Here is a 19,165-nt window from a genome sequence, read left to right as displayed (position 1 = left end):
AATTATAAAAACATGGTATGAAATTTGACGCAAATCTAAATTATTATAAAAGCCGAATGTCGAATGTATACAGAAAAGTAAATTAAATTTCCAATGGCTGTCTGCTAATGTGGATACCCTATAAAGAGATGAGTCTCCTGGAAGAACTAACCTAAATTGAATATTATAAATCCATTAAAACTCTTTTTATGATTTAAAGTCTTACATTATAGCCTCCGTAGGCGTGTATCGAGAGGGCTCGCACGATCCAATCAACTTTAATGCAATGCCTTAGGGAGCCAATTTGGCTATCAGTGTTTCCAAGACAACTGCTCCGCTTTGTCGCGCTTCTCCACGTCTTGGTTCGGCTGTCAAATGAGCTTAAAAGCCTCTGCCTAGTTTTAAGCGCAACGATTTAGCCACTTTTACGCCACATCTTGAGGTGTGCCTACTTTTTTTGCCGCCACTGTGCAGTATTCACAGAGTAAACAGTTGATGACTTTTAGTCTATTAATATTATTATTTTATTATTATACCTTTTATGTTTTATTAACTTTTTTAGTTTGTAGGCTCATTCTTCAATTTTTTAATTTTAAATGAATTTAATAAAATGTGAAAATGTAATTAAAATAATGTAAAATATTTTTTTATATTTTTGCATAAAGACGCTGGCATTAGCCATCAGCAGCTTAAGTCACATTCTATATATTCAGTTATAGATATATATATAAAATATTTATTTAAATGTCCAGTAAGTGGATTCGGGCACCACCATTGAGGTTTGTATATGCGCGAGACTGCGGCAGCCAGTCAAGGCCATTGTGATGTCAAAGTCATTCCTGAGCAATTTCAATAGATGCTCGACGCCACGTTGGCCGTCGCAGGCTAGGGCCCAGATGACAGGACGACCTATGAACACCATTTGGGCGCCCAGGGCCAGAGCTTTGAATATATCATTGCCCTCCGTAATGCCGCCATCCAGCATGACAACCAGATCAGGGCCCACGGCTCTGACAATCTCGGGCAGTGCCTCAATGGTAGCTGGCGTCGAGTCCAGTTGGCGTCCGCCATGATTGGAGACAATGACACCGGCACAACCGAACTCACGCGCCAGCTCGGCATCCTCGGCGGTAAGTATGCCCTTGACGACAATCGGCAGTTGCGTGAGCTGCTTCAGCCACTTGATGTCCTGCCAGGTGACGGTGGAGTCAAACTGACTGGCCACATACTCGCTCAGGCCTGAGTCACCCGCAGCTGACACCACGTTGCACTGCGCACCCTGGAAGTTGGCCAGACTCAGGTGCGCTGGCAAACTGAACTTATTGCGCACATCAGCCCGACGTTGGGCAAAGACCGGAGCATCCACAGTCACGACAAGCGCCTTGAAGTCAGCCTGCTCCGCACGACGCACCAGGCTCTCGGTGAGTGCCCTGCACAGGTGAATCTCAGGCAAAGTCTACCTTAGTTGCAGCTCAGCTTACCGATCTTTGTAGATGTATAGCTGAAACCATTTGCAGGTATCCGGTGCCGCGGCAGCCAGATCCTCCAGCGAAGTGGTTGAGAGAGTGCTCAGAATGAATACGCAGCCAGCCTTGCCGGCAGCTCGTGCACTGCCTTTCTCGCCGTCCAGATGCGCCATCTTTTGCATGGCAACCGGCGCAATGCCTAGAGGCCATTTCAAGTGTTGTCCCCAAATGGAGCAACTCGTATTCAGCTCTGCAATGTTACGCAGGCAGCGTGGACGTAGGCGCAACCTATTTGTTATATAAGGGATTAAACCAGAGTCAAGGTATCTTTTAGTTGTGCACTCTCAACTATAGCAATATTTAAGTACTTTAAGTTCAAATGATCGATTCACATTATTGACAATAATATTAAAATGTATATCTATATTTTTGAAATACTTTTCAATACGAACCGCTTAAAGGCCTCGCGATTATAGCCAAGCGTCAATTCCTCGCCAGCTCCACTTTTGTAATAGTCGAGAGCATTGAGCTCAAGCTTCACAATTGCCTGTTTCTCAAAGTCGGCTACAGAAATAAATGACATTTGAATGTAGATGCAAGTACTTGGGTCTACTGAACTGTTATTATTCTAATTATTATTATTTTTATATGAAGACACGTCTTAATAGGCTTTGTGATGTGCTGAAAGTATTTGCACTACGCTTGCTTTTATATATACTAGCCAGGAGCGATGGGTGCAGCTTGCAGTCCATAGACAGATATACTGGGAAATGCATTGTAAACAAGTCGGCAGTGCTCGACTGATAGACACTCAATATAACCACATATAGCCAAGCTACTATGGAATATAAGTTATTATATATGAACTTCTCGCTTTTAAAAGAAAAAAGCAAATGTTTAAGGCAGGGCAGGGTATAAAAATAAAATACATTGATATATAATTTGATATTATAATATAATATAATATGATACCATATAATATATATATATAAATATATCAAATTAAGCTTATATTATTTCTATCTGAAAACTCTCTTTTTTCTTTACAAATATTTCCTAAAAAGTATTAAAAATATTACGAACTAAACAAGAATTTAAATATGCAAAAAGAATCCAAATCACACATAAATATATAACTAAATATATGTATAAATATTTATATAAATATAAGAAATATGTTTACATTAATATAAGTATACCAAGTGGAATTAGTTATAGAGCAGCTGTGGTTCGACGTTAAGTCGAATTTTTTGTTTACTATCAACAGTTGCTTTGGAGCACATTCTAACCGAGGCTATAAAGACGAACGTCGTTCTAATGGCCTCGGTCAGTCGACTGAAGCAGCTGCTACATGCAAGTTTTATGTATCGTAATATTCTATACAAGAGTATAAGACTAGAAAATTTCAAGAAAATGGAAACCAAAGGAATCATTAGCAGGGAAACTGGTAAGTACTTACTTCCACTACTTATAAGGTTATTATTATGTATACGAAACTTAAGAAAAAGTTTCCTTTCGAAATGCAGTTGGATCACAATGACATCAAGTTCTATTGCTATGAAATTGCCGGCGAGTTTCCATATCAAATTATAGTCCCCAGGCATGCTGGAAGAAGATCAGTAAAAAGATCTCGAAATAGGCATTAGTTCGGGTCACAGACTACGCCTCCTGATATTCTAGCCCTTGTCAACGGTTCGCAATGCTGAGTAAATATGCATTCATAAGGAATCTATGTCTTGGGTACTTTCTCTTATATCTTTTACAGTGAAACCTAGCGCATCATTGACTGCCTAAATCCTGCTAACTGAACAGTGAGTGAAGCATATATGGATTTTAAATATTATCTGGCTTGCCTATGCTCTTAGCATGGCATTAAAGGATTCAACAAATGTTGTGCATTGACGGAAGCAAAGCTATTTGAATAAACTTTATTTGGAATGTAAATTTAAAATTATCTTGAAGGAAACAATAGTATTTAAACTGGCAAGCTTAGACTAAGAATTAAACTAATTTATCTACTAAATATATTATCATAAAAAAACTTAATATTTAACACAGACATAAAGCTTAAATGCATTAATAAAACTAAATCAAAGAAATAGAATAATTAAATAAATTATAAGCAAAGATAAGAAATAGTCCTAAAATAAACTGCAACTAAAATCGGATAAATATAAAGAGATTATTATAAGTTATAGTGTATATACATATAAATATTATATCAATAGAGTATTACCTAAAAAGATGTGAACATATATATAAGATGACTATCAATCGAGTGTTAAGTTTTAGATAACTTATTTATTTGCATGTTACATTGGGCTGATAATCAAACTGAACAATAAAATCTTGTTAATAAATTATTTGAAAATAGTTAACATGAAACAAAGTGAAAATGCAAACTTGATTTAAGTAGAGCTACAGTTAGCTGGCTAAGACTGCAGCGAATCAAAGAGCTTGCCAAGCAGATCCTTCAGCTCGGCAGCAAAGGGCAAGTCGTCAAATTGTTGCGGTCGCTCCGCTTCCATAGACGTCAGGTGATCCCAGAGTACTGTCAATTGTTTGACCAATTTGGTGCCACGCAGCATGGCTCGGCATTTGGCGCTAAAGCCAAATAGTTTCCACAGACAGAGAACAACGAGATGGTGCTCCACGTACGAGTTGATACAGGTGTCTCCGCCACCGTTGCCATCCTGCACCGGCTGCGAGACAATGTCCCGCAGAAAGTCCGTGAAGCCTGTCATGTTGACCAGCAGCATGCGATTGTGGTTACTGAAGCACATGTTGCGCACGATGCGCAGGCAGCGCAGGCGCAAATTGCTCAGTGGCGGCGAGCGACGGATGAGATTGAGTAGCGCCTGGAGATGACAGATCTTATAGCCCAGCTCGTACCTGGAGAACACCTCCCAAAAGGCTATCCAGCCAAGTAACACTTCCGGCTTGACTTTGCTCGAATTGCTGCTGGTAGCTGGCATGATCGTGTCAAACATGTCCAGCACACGCATCTTACCCAGACTGAGGCGACCTTCGGCACAGGAGCAGCAGTTGATCATAACTCGCAAAGCGGCCTCAATAATTGAGTCGGAGCTGCACTTGGCGAAGTCCGGCTTGACGGTGGCTCCTTCTTTTTTGGTCGACTCATGATCCGCCACGCGCACCATTAGCTGCAGCAGCGAGTGTGACTGGCTCGAGAGCACCTGCGACGTCTGTTTGCACATCTCAAAGGAGTGCTCGGTGAGCAACGTAGTCAGACGCACGGTCATATGCTTCAGCACCGCCGAGTGCGACAGCCAAGGCCATAGACGAACGATCACTCTGACAACCCTGGCGGCCATCACGGGCTCCGTAATGACGGTATGCGGCGTATTCTGCCAGTGCATCAGCATGTTGAGCAATATTAGTAAGTTGTTGATAATGTCGCGCGATTTGTGAGCGCCCACGCGCCGCACATACACTGTGGCATTGCCAATGTTGCTGTCGTCGAGGAACGCTTCAAGCAGATGTATAACACGTTCCAGCAGCTTGAAGTGGCGCGCAGCGTCCGCCGCCCAAGCCGATTGCTTCAGCAAATTGCCGAGCACCTCGCAGATCTGGACATGGCTTTTGGTAGGACCTTGCAGAAAGCTATATGTCTTGGATGGATAGTGGATCTCGAACAGCCGGTCAAGGCTGTGGTAGAGCAAAACAGCGGCGTTGGTAAATTCCTTCGGCTGGCTAGCGCCGACGCAATTTTGCCTTAGTTTGACTGCCAAGGGTTTCTGCTTTGCCACTGGCTTTAAGCTCAATATTTTAAGTTGTTTGTTTAAATCATTTGTATTGTTCTCCTTGTCATAGCTGTCGCTGTCAGTCTCCTCCTCTTCTTCCTTGTCCTCGTCACTTGTGTGCGATTCCTCCACATACGCTTCAAACACGCGAAGTAAGTTGTGCTCCTCGGATGCGTCTTGTGCCTTTATCAGGAGCAGCGAGAGCGCTAACAGCGTGTATTTCTGAACCGCACGATCTATAAGAATCTGGTTTAGACCGTACAGCAGCAGATCGAACAGCAGCTCCGGATGTACCTTGAACTTGTCGCACAGAAAACCATAGGCATTTGCATCCTTACAGAACACCATTAGCAACTTAAGAATTTCAACGAGCTGATGTTCCGACACCACCTTCTGGTCGAGCACATCGTTAATCAAAGAAAAATAGCTCTTCAACAACACAGGATCACGGCAGATGCTGCGCTGTAAACAATTAAAGTTGTGTTGGTAACACATCGCATACAGCTTGCAGATTTGTCCAGCGCAGAGCTCCAGGTAGACACTGATGTGGGGCTTGCTGGGTGTGGGCATCTTCAGTACATCGCTAAGCGCATTGAAGAACGCATGACCGCAGAGTGCGGAGCACCAGCTTGGCTCGTGCATGATCAAAGTAACACATATGCTTATGCAACAGGTAATGAATTCAAACGAGGAATTCACACCGGCCTCCTGCTTCTTATCTGGCGACATCTGCAGCGAGACAATTGCTGCGTGAGCGTGCTTTAGGAATGAGTGATAGCTGAACAGCTCGGTGCAAGCTGTGGCCCCAATATATGGTATCAACAACTCAAAGACTCGTCCCGCCAGCTCACGCACCAACAACGCCTCGTGGCCGTCCAGCATCGTGCTAAGACAGCATGCAGCCAGGCCTCCTGGCAGAAAATCATGAAAGTCGAGCAAAATGCTCGTCATATTGTTGCCGGCATTTTTTACCCAATTACCCATTGCCACCCAGGCCAACGAGCGCACCTCGGCATCAGTGTGGCCGCACAGACCCAACAGATAGCGCAGCACCTTGTTGCCACCGAGCATCTTGCTGCATGATGGAGCCAGCAGCTTACCATGGGTTTGCATCTGACAGATAATGAACAAACAGTCGCGTTGCCATTGGGCGCCGGTTTGTGTGGACGTGCGCAGGTTGCTCGACAGCTGAACATAATGATTATAATAGGCCTGCAAGGGAAAAGCAGTTTAGTCTGTTCATATTTGAAATATCTATCTGCTTACCTCTGTTTTGGAGCTGTCTATGTGCAACGGGCGTTCACTGAGGTCTCGAAGGACGCCCAAAACGCAGCGGACGTGCTGCAGCTTGCGCTGCTCGAAGAGGGAACGCGCCCGTGTGCTTAGCTCATCAAAGAGTTTGCTCTGCCAAGTGACGTTGGGCTGATGGCGCTGCCAGCGCAATAGCTGCACCAAAGACTCCGTGACCAGGCTCAAGAGATTCAATGAGACATTGTCATCGCGTAGAATCTCCAAGAAACTATGATGAGGATCAGTTTCGAGGGCATTGTTCAGGCCAGCGAGCACCTCTGGCAAGCGATGACGCAAACAGTTCAAGCACAACTCCAACAAAGCAATATACAGCTCAAGATCTGCACAATTGCCGGGAGTGAGCCGCAGATACTTATGCATAAGCTTCCACAGATTACTGCACTGAGGCGGCTGCATATCGCCGCGCAGCAGCACCAGAAACAACTGAATACTGGCGACGAGCTGCTGAAGAGTTTCGTGGCTGCTGCAGTTGCTGGCGGCCATTAGTTGGTTCTGCACCTGCAAGTGCACGAGCGATGCATGAACGAGTGCCAGATCTGCCGGCTTCAGCTTCAGCGTCTCTTTAATATCCAGTCCGTGAACGTCCGACAGCGCCAGATCCTCCGGCGAGCCGCATACTTTGTGTGCCACAAAAAGGCGCCAATGCTGAGCTTCGATGGCAGCATTATTCTCGAAGTGTTTCACCAGCAGGTGCTGCTGCAGTGCCAGTCCCTCGGTGGCAGCTGTCGGTGGTACGGTATGGTCCAGATCATAGCTGACCGGCACAACCATGTCAGAGAGATCAACGTCCAGCTTAAGACTATCATCGGCAGGCGTCATATGCTCATGGAAAAGCAGCTGGAATATGCAGATGCTCACTTCGGCACGCAACTGCGTCTCGTGCGGCAGCAGGAAAAGACAGCGAAGCAGACAGACCAGCATCTCTGCGTTGTCCTTGAATTCGTGACGAAATCGTTCGCTGCGGAAAAGCACTCTAAGTAGAATACTGACTGCCGGCAGCAGCGTTTCGGTCTCTTCACTGCCTCCGGCCCTGTCACGCAATAACGGATCATGAAGCGCCTTCAAGCAGAGCACATAGGCGCCGTCGCAGGTGGTGAACAAGTCCACAGCTTCCCAGCTATGCAGCAAAACGTTCAGCTGTATGAGAGTAGATTTGCGTATGCTCGACTTCAGATCGCGTGTCTCCAGCAGGCGCAACAGCGTCAGCAAGCTGCGTGTAAATGGCAAATGCGAGCGCTCGCTAAATATGCTGTAGTAGTTGACTGGCGGCTGAATAACACAAACGTCGTGGCCAATTAAGTCTAGGCAGAGCTTATCCATGGCGGGTCGGTATTTGTGCTGATGATCCTGCCAGACCAGGATGTAGGCAATCCGACCGATAGCATCCTTGCGAAACTTGGCATCCGGATGAAACATGTAGCAGACATTGCCACGCAGCGCTTGCGGCGGCTCCAAATATTCGCTATCCGGATCAAGTAACTCCCAAAGCATATGCTGCAGCTGGGGCTGGTTGATGGCACGACACACGAGCAGCGGCATCACTGGCATCACAATTTTGAACATTTCGTTAAAGTCCTTAGACGATACCAGCTTCGCGAGTCCCACCAACATTATCAAGTAGTCAATGCACCATTGCTGCAGCTGCGGCGGCTCCTCGGGCCGCCAGCCCTGCACGAGCAACTTGCGCAGCAGCTGTGAGCTCATTGGCAGGCCAAGAATTTGATTTTTGGCTAACTCAATATTATTACAGCCGGCCAAGTAGTTAGTGCTGTTCATGAAGGCGTGAAAGTGATCCACAACGGGTTGCTTCAGCTGACGCAAGGCGCAGTTGCGCAATTCTTCATCGGGCAGGTCGAACAAGGTTTGCAGCAGCGACTCCGCCTCATGGCGCAGCTCTGGCTTGACTATGTAAAAGCTGGTACATTTGATAATTGCTTGAATTAGCTGTTTCATCAGGCCCTTGCTGCCTAGCAAAAGCAGCACCAAACATATTTGACGCTGCTCTTGCAACAGTTCTATGGCCGACAGTTTTGTTTCATCCATCAACTGAGCAAGCGCCAGGCTATATGCCTGTTTAAGGCGCATAATTTGCTGCTCCTCGGGCGCCGCCTCAGGGGTAACTATACCGCATAGATTGCACAGCTCGTGCATGCGCAAGGGCACACAGGACAAGTAGGAACTGTCCAGGATTAGTGGATGTAGCAATGTGCGGGCGGTAGCTTTGTCAATGCTTCCAGTGGTTGACAAACTCAATGCAATAACATCCAAGAGCAGACCATTAAAGATCAGCGATTCCAATCGAGGGATCATCAACTTTTTCACCAAGTTCGGTGTCTCGCTAATGTGTGCCACATCAAAGCTGATGCAGTAACGTATCAGCTTAGGTGCAATCAGTCCCAGTCGCTGCACAATATTCTCCGGTATTGCAATACCGATCTGGCCATAGGTCTTAATCGCCTCAACACTCAGCTCAATCAGATGCCAGTTATGGCTGCAATGTTCCAGCAGCGGTGGCCCAAGCAGCTCCAAACAGCCATTCAGTAGTAGCGTCAAGACACTCGAAACGCGCAATTGCTGTGGCAACATTGCTTGCGACTTAACACTCAAATCGAAGTCAAGTGATTTGCTGCGAACGCGAAGACGGCGCTGCAGCAACCTAACGAAGGTCAAAAGCGTCCGGTTGACGTGCAACAGCGTTGCATCTGCCTGTAACTGCTGCACATGCAGCAACTGAAGGAATATATACGGAGCCTGAAAAAGCTGTTCGGCTGGATAATCGCACAATTTGATTTGCAAGCTGGCCAAGTTCTCTTGCAGCTGCAAATCGTTGCCAATGGTCAAGGTATCCACGAGGGTCTTCATCGTGGCCAAATCATCTGGGCTGCCGCACGACCAAGGCGTTTCAAAATCATCGGGTCCAATATTGAAACTTTCAATGGAAAACAGTTCCATTTCACCGGCGCTGTCCTGAGATTCACCTGTTGAGATGAATAGCGCATATTATTATTATGGTAACATGTTATATATCTACTAAAACTTATATGACAACGTGCCTGAACAGTTGTTGCTGTTATTGTTGTTAGGGCTGGGATTAGAGTCTTTGTAGAGGTTAGGCACCAAGCTCTGTATATTGTCCAACAGTTCGAATACACGTTTTGACTGCACATATTTTAATATTTTCCGTATCTTAACCAGCTCTGCCTCCAGGCGCCGGCAGGGAATCTTGTTTACCACAGCCTCGCCGTATTCAGAACGCAAGAGCTCGAGCATTAGGGCCAGCACGCGCTCAGCAGCAGCCGGTGGTGTGTGGCCAAACCAGCGAATTAGTTGCTTAAGCAGCAGCACTGGCTTAAAGCTAATTGTCTCGCCATGCTGCAGACATCGTATGAAGCGCGTTTCTATTTGCTCCAATGCACGCATGCGTATTTCTGTCGAATCATTGGTCAATTTGGCCAGCTGATGATCACCCAGCGAAAGGGTCAATCTGGATGATGTTGACATTCTGATGTTGCATCTGTAACTTGAGAAATGCACGTTATTCACATGTCTGCTACTGTTTTCGCCACTTACTTGTCTTTATGTACTAGTATTTTTTTACAATATTGGAAAAATTTTCACATTTACAAATAGATTTTCAAAAGAGACGTCAACTTACGCGCGTACAAAGAAGCCGGCCTTAATTTTAGACGCCGCTGCCTTTTTGAGTATAACAGACGTGTTATTTAACAGTGCGCTTCAACACTGTTAAAAATCCCGAATTAGTATTTATGTTAAGAACTAACTCTGTTAATGATGATACTCTTCCGTTTACACTCTGTTATCTTTTTCACATTTTGCCGCGCATTCAACTAGAGTTTCTGGAATGCTTCAAAATAATTCACATTGAGTGTCTTACGAGTAATTCCACTATTCTTTAACATTTTTTGTTAAAAACTTATTTAAAATAAAGTCAAAGAATTTAAAGTATTTATTAATATTTTTCGATATTCCATAGCCCACATTTCTCATGACTGTTTTTTTGGATTTTAATATGGACACTTGACCCCTGAAGGCCAATTACAGCTATTTGTCACAATATCGAAATATAGTCCAGTTGGGCATTTAAAGTTGAAGCGATCTCCATTCACGCACCGAAAGAATCCATTGCAGTCGCCATTCTTCATAAAGAAGCCATCTCTTGCACAGTTCTCCTTCACTTCCAGAGTCGGACTCGAAGTCTGAGTCGGAGTCGAAGTCGATGTCGGCATTGGAGTCGAAGTCGGAGTCGCCGTCGATATAGGTTTAGGTTCAGTTACTGCGCCACCAGCGTTACTACCACCTCCTCCGTTGCCCGTATCAACTCCCAGTCCTCTATTCATTGCCTTCAACAGGGGATAAGTCTCACCGCACAGACCTCGGAAGTCATCGGTCTCAATGGACCAGGTCATAGCGCCGCCCAAGTTTCGGGACTGCACCAATTGCATCTTGAGTTCGATGCTTTGGACGTTGTCGTAGCCAATCCACTGATCACCACTGAATGCGTAAGGCGACTTGCTCTCGCTATCAAAGACAGTTTGCCAGTTGTTTTCACATATTTCGTGGTAGCCCATGAAGCCCTTTTCGCGGGTAAAAGGTCCGGCCTCTCCGGGTCCACTGCAAGCTGCGCCCGGCTGATTTTGCGAACTGTCCGTCATCTGGTAGCTGTGGCCATAGAATCCAATGCCAAGGATCAGCTTCTCTGCCGGTGCACCTTAACAGACAAACATCAGTAAAAGAGTTATATTGGGGCTTATTGCTTACCTTGCCTCAGCCAGTAGTCGATGGACCTTTCCACCTCTGGAAGGGGAGCATTGAATCCCAAGTAGCCATCCATTGCCATGTGGAAGTCGTAGGTCATAACATTAATAAATGTTAAGTGCTCAGAAATAGCCGGAATATCGTACGAAATGGCGGCGGAGGCTTCAGAAGCGCCCACTGCAATGCCCAGCTCTAGGCCGAGAGGAGCGAATCTGGTCGGAAGTATGTCATTTATATGTAATATGGCTGGTTCTCGGTTCCACTTACGCTTCTTTAATTTCCCGCAGAAGAGTAACGAAGTTCGCCCGATCTGCAGAGCTTCCACCGCGCTGTCCAGGATATTCCCAGTCCAAGTCAAGTCCATCAAAGCCATGTTGCCGGATGAATGCCAATGTGGAGGAAATAAAGGTCGCCCGCTTGGCTGGATCAGCTGCCATGGCCGAGTACTTGGCGGAGCCTTCGTTCCATCCACCCACAACTGCCAATACTTTCAGCTTGGGATTTCGTTGCTTCAGCGCAATTGTCTTGCTTATGAAACCTAGATCAGGCATAGGCTGCCGGATCAATAACAACTCATTGGCAGATCCGAGAGGTACTTACCGAGGCCATCATCCATATCAAGCCATGTGTCCAAGGACTTAAACTCTCCCGCGTCGCTGATGCCAAAGAACGTGTAGCTTATGTGGGTGCAGAGGAATGGATCGATGTTCGAAGGCTCGAACTTACCGTTCCCGGGTCGATAGTTGGCCCAGGTGCCCCAGTAACAGTTGAGTATCTCTGCAGGACACGCCCAGGTGAGAAACAATTGGCTTAAAGAAGGTATTCGCACTTACTGTCACTGGAGGCCATCTGGCCGAGGCAAACAAAAAATAATACCAGGCACGCAAGCGTCTTCATGTTGGCACTGTAACTCGGCTCACTTTGTGGTTTCTTTTATAGTCGCTTGACTTATCTGGTCCATAATTATCTCAAGCATTTATTGACTAATATAATCTGCAAAGATAAAATTAAAAGTAGCATTAAGGCGAATTTTCTAATAACATATATTTTATCACTCTTGGAGCCTTAACAAAACAAGTTAAGGTGCCCTAGTTGGGAGTATCCAACCAACCGATAAGCAGATGAATACGAGCCAAGGCATAAATTTCAAATTTGAAGCCCTGAACTTGTTGATAATGAGAATTCGGTTTAAAATGACTGTAGTTCATATCCATCTGCCTGTCTGAGTGTTCGTATGCAGCGATCTCCTTTTTTTGTTAACTTATCCCATTTCCTTATTATCGATAAAAATCGGTATTCATTCCTAGTCTAGGTGTCTTGACTAGAGATCTCTTGTAGAAGCGTTGACGAATTGAAATATGATTGCAGCTAACCAAATCTAATCTTATTTTAGTGAACCACGTTTTCCCTAGAACTATACTATATATAATAAATTTGTTAAGTCAAAGTGTTTTCAGCGAAATGATAAAATTTATTGATTATTTGACAAAAACTTGACCTGAATGAGGGATGTGATTGTAAAAGTCTCTAGACTCGTGCGTCCCAAATTGACCTGACCGAGATACACTCGGCTGTGGATCCTGGTCAATTTGATGATGTTGGTCACACCTCCTTCGGTCTGTCCGACTTCATCCGATTTCACAACCACTACTTTCAGAAGATTGTAGACCGTCGTTCATGACTCTCAATAATCTATTGTTATAATCAGTATCGATAGACCAGGCCATAGCGCCTCCCAAATTTTTTGACTTCACAAATTCCATCTTACTCTTGACAACGCGCTTGCTATCGAATCCAACCCACTGATCATCCCAGGTTACGTATGCCGACGTGAGCTCCCTAACTTCCCAATCTTGATCAAGTATTTCGTTATAGCTTAAGAAACCCTCTTGGCAGGTAAAAGGTCCGGCATCTCCTGGCCCAATGCATCTATCGCCCGGTTCGTTTTGGCTTTTTCTCTTCATCGTATAGCTTTGGCCATAGAATGGAATTCCGAGAATTAGCTTATCAGCCCATGCGCCTAAAAATTTAAACATGGATACACAGCGTCTAAATATTTAGTGTTGTTAATTACGGACCTTGATTCAACCAGTAATTGATGGTTTTTTTCACCTCTGCCATTGGCGCGTTGAGTCCCAAATAGCCATCTTTATAACTATGGTAATCATATGCCATTATATTAATATAGGTTACGTGCTCCGAAATAGCCGGAATATCATATGAAATTTCAGCTACCTGCTGAGACGCACCGACGGCAATGCTCAGCTCCAAATCGTAATCTTCGAATCTATAGTGAAATATATTATCTATCTATAGTATATGTCTGTATGTTAGTTCACACTTCTACTGACGCTTCTTTAATTTCCCGCAGAAGAGTAACGAAGTTCGCCCGATCTGCAGAGCTTCCACCGCGCTGTCCAGGATATTCCCAGTCCAAGTCAAGTCCATCAAAGTCATGTTTACGGATGAATGCCAATGCAGAGGAAATAAATCTCGAACGCTTAACTGGATCAGCTGCCATTTTCGAGTACTTGGTGGAGCCTTCGTTCCATCCACCCACAACTGCCAATACTTTCAGCTTGGGATTTCGTTTCTTCAGTGCTTTTTATCTTTTTTATCAAACCTGTAGTTCGGGTTCTGGATCAATATCGGTCCATTGTCAGCCAAGGCAGGCACTTACCGTGGCCACTGTCCAGATCAAGATTCTCGTCTAATGATATGAATTTACCTCTGTCGTTGATGCCAAAGAAGTTTATTATCTTATCAGTTTCGAATTTCGCTTGAGAAGTTCATAATGAATGATGTCAACGAGCAGAAGCAGTTACTGATTGCAACTGCCCATTGCTTCAGCTGAAGCTGATTAATCAAGCGACATGCTTAAAGCTTTTTGCTCCAATAAATAGCAGCGTTATTAATAAATATGCGTAAGCAGACGGATTTACTAGTAAATACGTTGGATAACGTTTGAGCTATATAATATTTATAAAATAAAACAAGAAAGCTCTAGTCGGGGTGCCTGACTAGGAGCTACCCTGATCCCAGTCCTCTGAGTTTTTTAATATTTTCCGTAGTTTGTATCGAGTATTCAAAAAAAAAGAAAACAAATAAAAATCGACATTGTGAGACCAGGTTTCGAACCCGGATTATTTGCGCAACGTGCACAAACTCTACCAACACCGCCACTTCATAATTTAAAAAAAAAAATAAAACAATAACAAATTTTCCATCCCCACTGATCTCGAACCGGGACCAATCTACATACAAGCTGCGACTCTACCAACGCAGCCACTGCCCCTCTTAAGCAAGCTGTTGCAAATTTAAACATATGTAGCAGCTAATAATTCAGCACAATTCAATCGCAATTTCAAATCTTGGAATTGAACGCATTTGAATGTATGTGTGCACACGCATAGGAAAAATGCGTGCGCGTGGCGCTGCTGACATGTGCTTTTGCAAATGGGTCAAACGTTTTGTTTAATAACTTCTGTTTTACTTAATGGATTTAATTTTTCAGCATATGATCTACATATCCTATTGGCTTGGTTGAGATGCAAACGATTTCACATAATGGCCCTAGTTCCAACTAAACTTAAGTTCTAAGAATTTGGGGGAATTTGGAGCCGGCATCCAAAATCTAACAAAAATCAAAATTGCATAAAATATACATAAGACTAAATACAAAATTTGGAGTCTCTAGCTCTTAAGATGTTCGAGATATAATTTATTTACTGCATTTCAATAATGTTTTTATTCGATAACAATTAAATGCGAAAAGTTATCGAATATTTGAAACAAACTTGACCTGCGCGTGCTATACATGGACCTACAAAAAAATTTCTAGCTCTTATAGATGCTGAGATCCACGCGTTCACACATACGGACAGACGGACGCACGGACAGACGGACAGACGGACAGACGGACGGACAGACAGACGGACAGGGCTCAATCGACTCGGCTTGTCATCCTGATCAAGAATATATATACTTTATGGGGTCTGCCACGCCTCCTTCTGCCTGTTACATACATTTGCACAAAACCATTATGGGAACATGGTAAAAAAAAGTATTTTATTTAATTAGAATATTAATAGGGACAGTTGACATCTGAGGGCCATTTACAGATCAGTAAGTCAAGGTCGAAATAAAGTCCCTCCGCGCATTTGAAATCATAGCGAGCTCCATTCACACACTGATAGAAGCGATTGCAGTCGCCGATCTGCCAGAAGTAGCCATCAGCTGTGCAGTTCTCGCTGGATTCTCCTCCACCGCCGCCGCTTTCAGGAGTCGGCTTAGGTGTAGGTGCAGCAGTTACACCACCGCCGTCACCACCACCTCCTCCGTTGCCCGTATCCACTCCCAGTCCTCTATTCATTGCCTTCAACAGGGGATAAGTCTCACCGCACAGACCTCGGAAGTCATCGGTCTCAATGGACCAGGTCATAGCGCCGCCCAAGTTTCGGGACTGCACCAATTGCATCTTGAGTTCGATGCTTTGGACGTTGTCGTAGCCAATCCACTGATCACCACTGAATGCGTAAGGCGACTTGCTCTCGCTATCAAAGACAGTTTGCCAGTTGTTTTCACATATTTCGTGGTAGCCCATGAAGCCCTTTTCGCGGGTAAAAGGTCCGGCCTCTCCGGGTCCACTGCAAGCTGCGCCCGGCTGATTTTGCGAACTGTCCGTCATCTGGTAGCTGTGGCCATAGAATCCAATGCCAAGGATCAGCTTCTCTGCCGGTGCACCTTAACAGACAAACATCAGTAAAAGAGTTATATTGGGGCTTATTGCTTACCTTGCCTCAGCCAGTAGTCGATGGACCTTTCCACCTCTGGAAGGGGAGCATTGAATCCCAAGTAGCCATCCATTGCCATGTGGAAGTCGTAGGTCATAACATTAATAAATGTTAAGTGCTCAGAAATAGCCGGAATATCGTACGAAATGGCGGCGGAGGCTTCAGAAGCGCCCACTGCAATGCCCAGCTCTAGGCCGAGAGGAGCGAATCTGGTCGGAAGTATGTCATTTATATGTAATATGGCTGGTTCTCGGTTCCACTTACGCTTCTTTAATTTCCCGCAGAAGAGTAACGAAGTTCGCCCGATCTGCAGAGCTTCCACCGCGCTGTCCAGGATATTCCCAGTCCAAGTCAAGTCCATCAAAGCCATGTTGCCGGATGAATGCCAATGTGGAGGAAATAAAGGTCGCCCGCTTGGCTGGATCAGCTGCCATGGCCGAGTACTTGGCGGAGCCTTCGTTCCATCCACCCACAACTGCCAATACTTTCAGCTTGGGATTTCGTTGCTTCAGCGCAATTGTCTTGCTTATGAAACCTAGATCAGGCATAGGCTGCCGGATCAATAACAACTCATTGGCAGATCCGAGAGGTACTTACCGAGGCCATCATCCATATCAAGCCATGTGTCCAAGGACTTAAACTCTCCCGCGTCGCTGATGCCAAAGAACGTGTAGCTTATGTGGGTGCAGAGGAATGGATCGATGTTCGAAGGCTCGAACTTACCGTTCCCGGGTCGATAGTTGGCCCAGGTGCCCCAGTAACAGTTGAGTATCTCTGCAGGACACGCCCAGGTGAGAAACCATTGGCTTAAAGAAGGTATTCGCACTTACTGTCACTGGAGGCCATCTGGCCGAGGCAAACAAAAAATAATACCAGGCACGCAAGCGTCTTCATGTTGGCACTGTAACTCGGCTCACTTTGTGGTTTCTTTTATAGTCGCTTGACTTATCAGTTCCATTATCAATTTTACTATGCATTTACTAATCGCATAACCTGTGTAGATAAAAGTTATATTCATGAGAACCAATGACCCAATATGTCTCATAATCTTGAATAAAAATACGCATAAATTAAATTTAGACTCATGCCAAGAGCCAGTGCACCTGAGCCATGATAAATCACTTTCGTATGCTACTTGAGATAAGGCAGGCTAAGTACTTCGCTTCGACAACAACAGCGCCGTTTCGACCCCCACTAAACTATTTATTGCCGGCAGAAATATTTAAAAATTCGGATTAGAATAAAGAAAACTTGGCATATTTATAAACGGAACGAAATAATATAAATTACATTAGCTGATTGAATGTTTTCTTACCCTTCCTATAGGGTATTATGATGTGGTCATCACATATGTCATTGTCGCCTGCGATTCATGTGATTAATCTGAGCCGAGACAAAAGGCTACCAGCCACTAGTCAGGCCAAAGTAAGTAAAGGTAATACTACTTTATAAAAATAGTAAGTTTATCACCTGATTGGCAAGTAGCCCCTGCTCCGATACATAATGCAGTTTAGTATCGGCTTGTAAGACTACAGTTTATAGATCTACTATTACTGCATATAAAAGTAGTTCGTAGAACCAAAGTTTGCTAATACGAAAACAATGTCCCCTCCATATCTATTTACGTTCTTAAATTTACGAAAGTATCTGCTCTATACTTTTTTTTATCTTTTTGTTCTCTAGATAAACATTTACTGCTCAAGCGAATTCCCACTTATTTAATTGCTCATCAAATAATGATATAATAATGCCCTAATTGGCTACAGAGCCAAGGATTGGTTGGGAAATCAGTAGATAATTGTTATAGATATTTAGATTACATAAGAAAAAGGTTGAAAGAATGAGAAAGAGAATGAAATCGTGAGGGAGGGAAAGAGAGAGATAGAGATAGAGATAGAGATAGAGATAGAGATAGAGATAGAGATAGAGATAGAGATAGAGATAGAGATAGAGATAGAGATAGAGATAGAGATAGAGATAGAGATAGAGATAGAGATAGAGATAGAGGATAGAGGATAGAGATAGAGATAGAGATAGAGATAGAGATAGAGATAGAGATAGAGATAGAGATAGAGATAGAGATAGAGATAGAGATAGAGATAGAGATAGAGATAGAGATAGAGATAGAGATAGAGATAGAGATAGAGATAGAGATAGAGATAGAGATAGAGATAGAGATAGAGATAGAGATAGAGATAGAGATAGAGATAGAGATAGAGATAGAGATAGAGATAGAGATAGAGATAGAGATAGAGATAGAGATAGAGATAGAGATAGAGATAGAGATAGAGATAGAGATAGAGATAGAGATAGAGATAGAGATAGAGATAGAGATAGAGATAGAGATAGAGATAGAGATAGAGATAGAGATAGAGATAGAGATAGAGATAGAGATAGAGATAGAGATAGAGATAGAGATAGAGATAGAGATAGAGATAGAGATAGAGATAGAGATAGAGATAGAGATAGAGATAGAGATAGAGATAGAGATAGAGATAGAGATAGAGATAGAGATAGAGATAGAGATAGAGATAGAGATAGAGATAGAGATAGAGATAGAGATAGAGATAGATAGAGATAGAGATAGAGATAGAGATAGAGATAGAGATAGAGATAGAGATAGAGATAGAGATAGAGATAGAGATAGAGATAGAGATAGAGATAGAGATAGAGATAGAGATAGAGATAGAGATAGAGATAGAGATAGAGATAGAGATAGAGATAGAGATAGAGATAGAGATAGAGATAGAGATAGAGATAGAGATAGAGATAGAGATAGAGATAGAGATAGAGATAGAGATAGAGATAGAGATAGAGATAGAGATAGAGATAGAGATAGAGATAGAGATAGAGATAGAGATAAAGATAGAGATAGAGATAGAGATAAAGATAGAGATAGAGATAGAGATAGAGATAGATATATAGATATATAGATATACAAAAACATACATACATACATACACTGAGCACACTGCCGTAGTTGACACGAGCTTCCTTGGGTTCGCGTAGTAGAGCGACCTTTCCACTTCCCACAATGCCTTCAATATACCTAAAAAGATTAAAAAAATTGACTCAG

At 43.8% G+C, this 19,165-nt stretch overlaps 5 protein-coding genes across 6 annotated transcripts; all 5 read right to left on the bottom strand.

Annotated features, from left to right (window-relative positions):
* Positions 1 to 715: 715 nt before the first annotated feature.
* On the bottom strand, positions 716 to 2,103 carry LOC111600028 (peroxisomal (S)-2-hydroxy-acid oxidase GLO5-like). The gene is made up of 3 exons (XM_023315943.2): positions 1,898 to 2,103; positions 1,461 to 1,733; positions 716 to 1,409 (listed from the first exon to the last, which is right to left on the bottom strand). The coding sequence occupies exons 1-3, from the start codon at positions 2,026 to 2,028 to the stop codon at positions 716 to 718; spliced, it is 1,098 nt and encodes a 365-aa protein (XP_023171711.2). The 5' UTR covers positions 2,029 to 2,103.
* Positions 2,104 to 3,733: 1,630 nt separating this feature from the next.
* On the bottom strand, positions 3,734 to 10,207 carry LOC111600054. Of its 2 annotated transcripts, none has more exons than XM_023315981.2 (4): positions 10,091 to 10,207; positions 9,574 to 10,040; positions 6,476 to 9,498; positions 3,734 to 6,421 (listed from the first exon to the last, which is right to left on the bottom strand). In XM_023315981.2, the coding sequence occupies exons 2-4, from the start codon at positions 10,019 to 10,021 to the stop codon at positions 3,878 to 3,880; spliced, it is 6,015 nt and encodes a 2,004-aa protein (XP_023171749.2). In that variant the 5' UTR covers positions 10,022 to 10,040; positions 10,091 to 10,207; the 3' UTR covers positions 3,734 to 3,877. The 2 variants fall into 2 exon arrangements, with proteins under 2 accessions (XP_023171749.2, XP_023171748.2); XM_023315980.2 differs by having other exon boundaries at positions 9,574 to 10,034.
* Positions 10,208 to 10,545: 338 nt separating this feature from the next.
* Positions 10,546 to 12,227, bottom strand: LOC111600135 (chitinase-3-like protein 1). Its single transcript, XM_030225391.1, has 5 exons — positions 12,130 to 12,227; positions 11,897 to 12,073; positions 11,564 to 11,834; positions 11,300 to 11,508; positions 10,546 to 11,249 (listed from the first exon to the last, which is right to left on the bottom strand). The coding sequence occupies exons 1-5, from the start codon at positions 12,191 to 12,193 to the stop codon at positions 10,546 to 10,548; spliced, it is 1,425 nt and encodes a 474-aa protein (XP_030081251.1). The 5' UTR covers positions 12,194 to 12,227.
* Positions 12,228 to 12,756: 529 nt separating this feature from the next.
* LOC115483428 (probable chitinase 2) lies at positions 12,757 to 14,138 on the bottom strand. Its single transcript, XM_030225390.1, has 5 exons — positions 14,122 to 14,138; positions 13,977 to 14,026; positions 13,648 to 13,897; positions 13,375 to 13,583; positions 12,757 to 13,316 (listed from the first exon to the last, which is right to left on the bottom strand). Exons 1-5 carry the CDS (start codon positions 14,136 to 14,138, stop codon positions 12,925 to 12,927), a joined length of 918 nt encoding a protein of 305 aa, XP_030081250.1. The 3' UTR covers positions 12,757 to 12,924.
* A 1,196-nt stretch (positions 14,139 to 15,334) lies between these two features.
* Positions 15,335 to 17,012, bottom strand: LOC115483425 (acidic mammalian chitinase-like). The gene is made up of 5 exons (XM_030225378.1): positions 16,920 to 17,012; positions 16,687 to 16,863; positions 16,354 to 16,624; positions 16,090 to 16,298; positions 15,335 to 16,039 (listed from the first exon to the last, which is right to left on the bottom strand). The coding sequence occupies exons 1-5, from the start codon at positions 16,981 to 16,983 to the stop codon at positions 15,381 to 15,383; spliced, it is 1,380 nt and encodes a 459-aa protein (XP_030081238.1). The 5' UTR covers positions 16,984 to 17,012; the 3' UTR covers positions 15,335 to 15,380.
* Between the last annotated feature and the right edge of the window lie 2,153 nt (positions 17,013 to 19,165).

This window comes from Drosophila hydei, unplaced genomic scaffold (genome assembly GCF_003285905.1).
Source record: "Drosophila hydei strain 15085-1641.00,03,60 unplaced genomic scaffold, DhydRS2 tig00008130-arrow-arrow-pilon, whole genome shotgun sequence".
Classification (NCBI taxonomy): Eukaryota; Metazoa; Arthropoda; class Insecta; order Diptera; family Drosophilidae; genus Drosophila; species Drosophila hydei.
The sequence above is the reverse complement of the archived record's forward strand: the minus strand, read 5'-3'. Positions and strand labels throughout refer to the sequence as shown.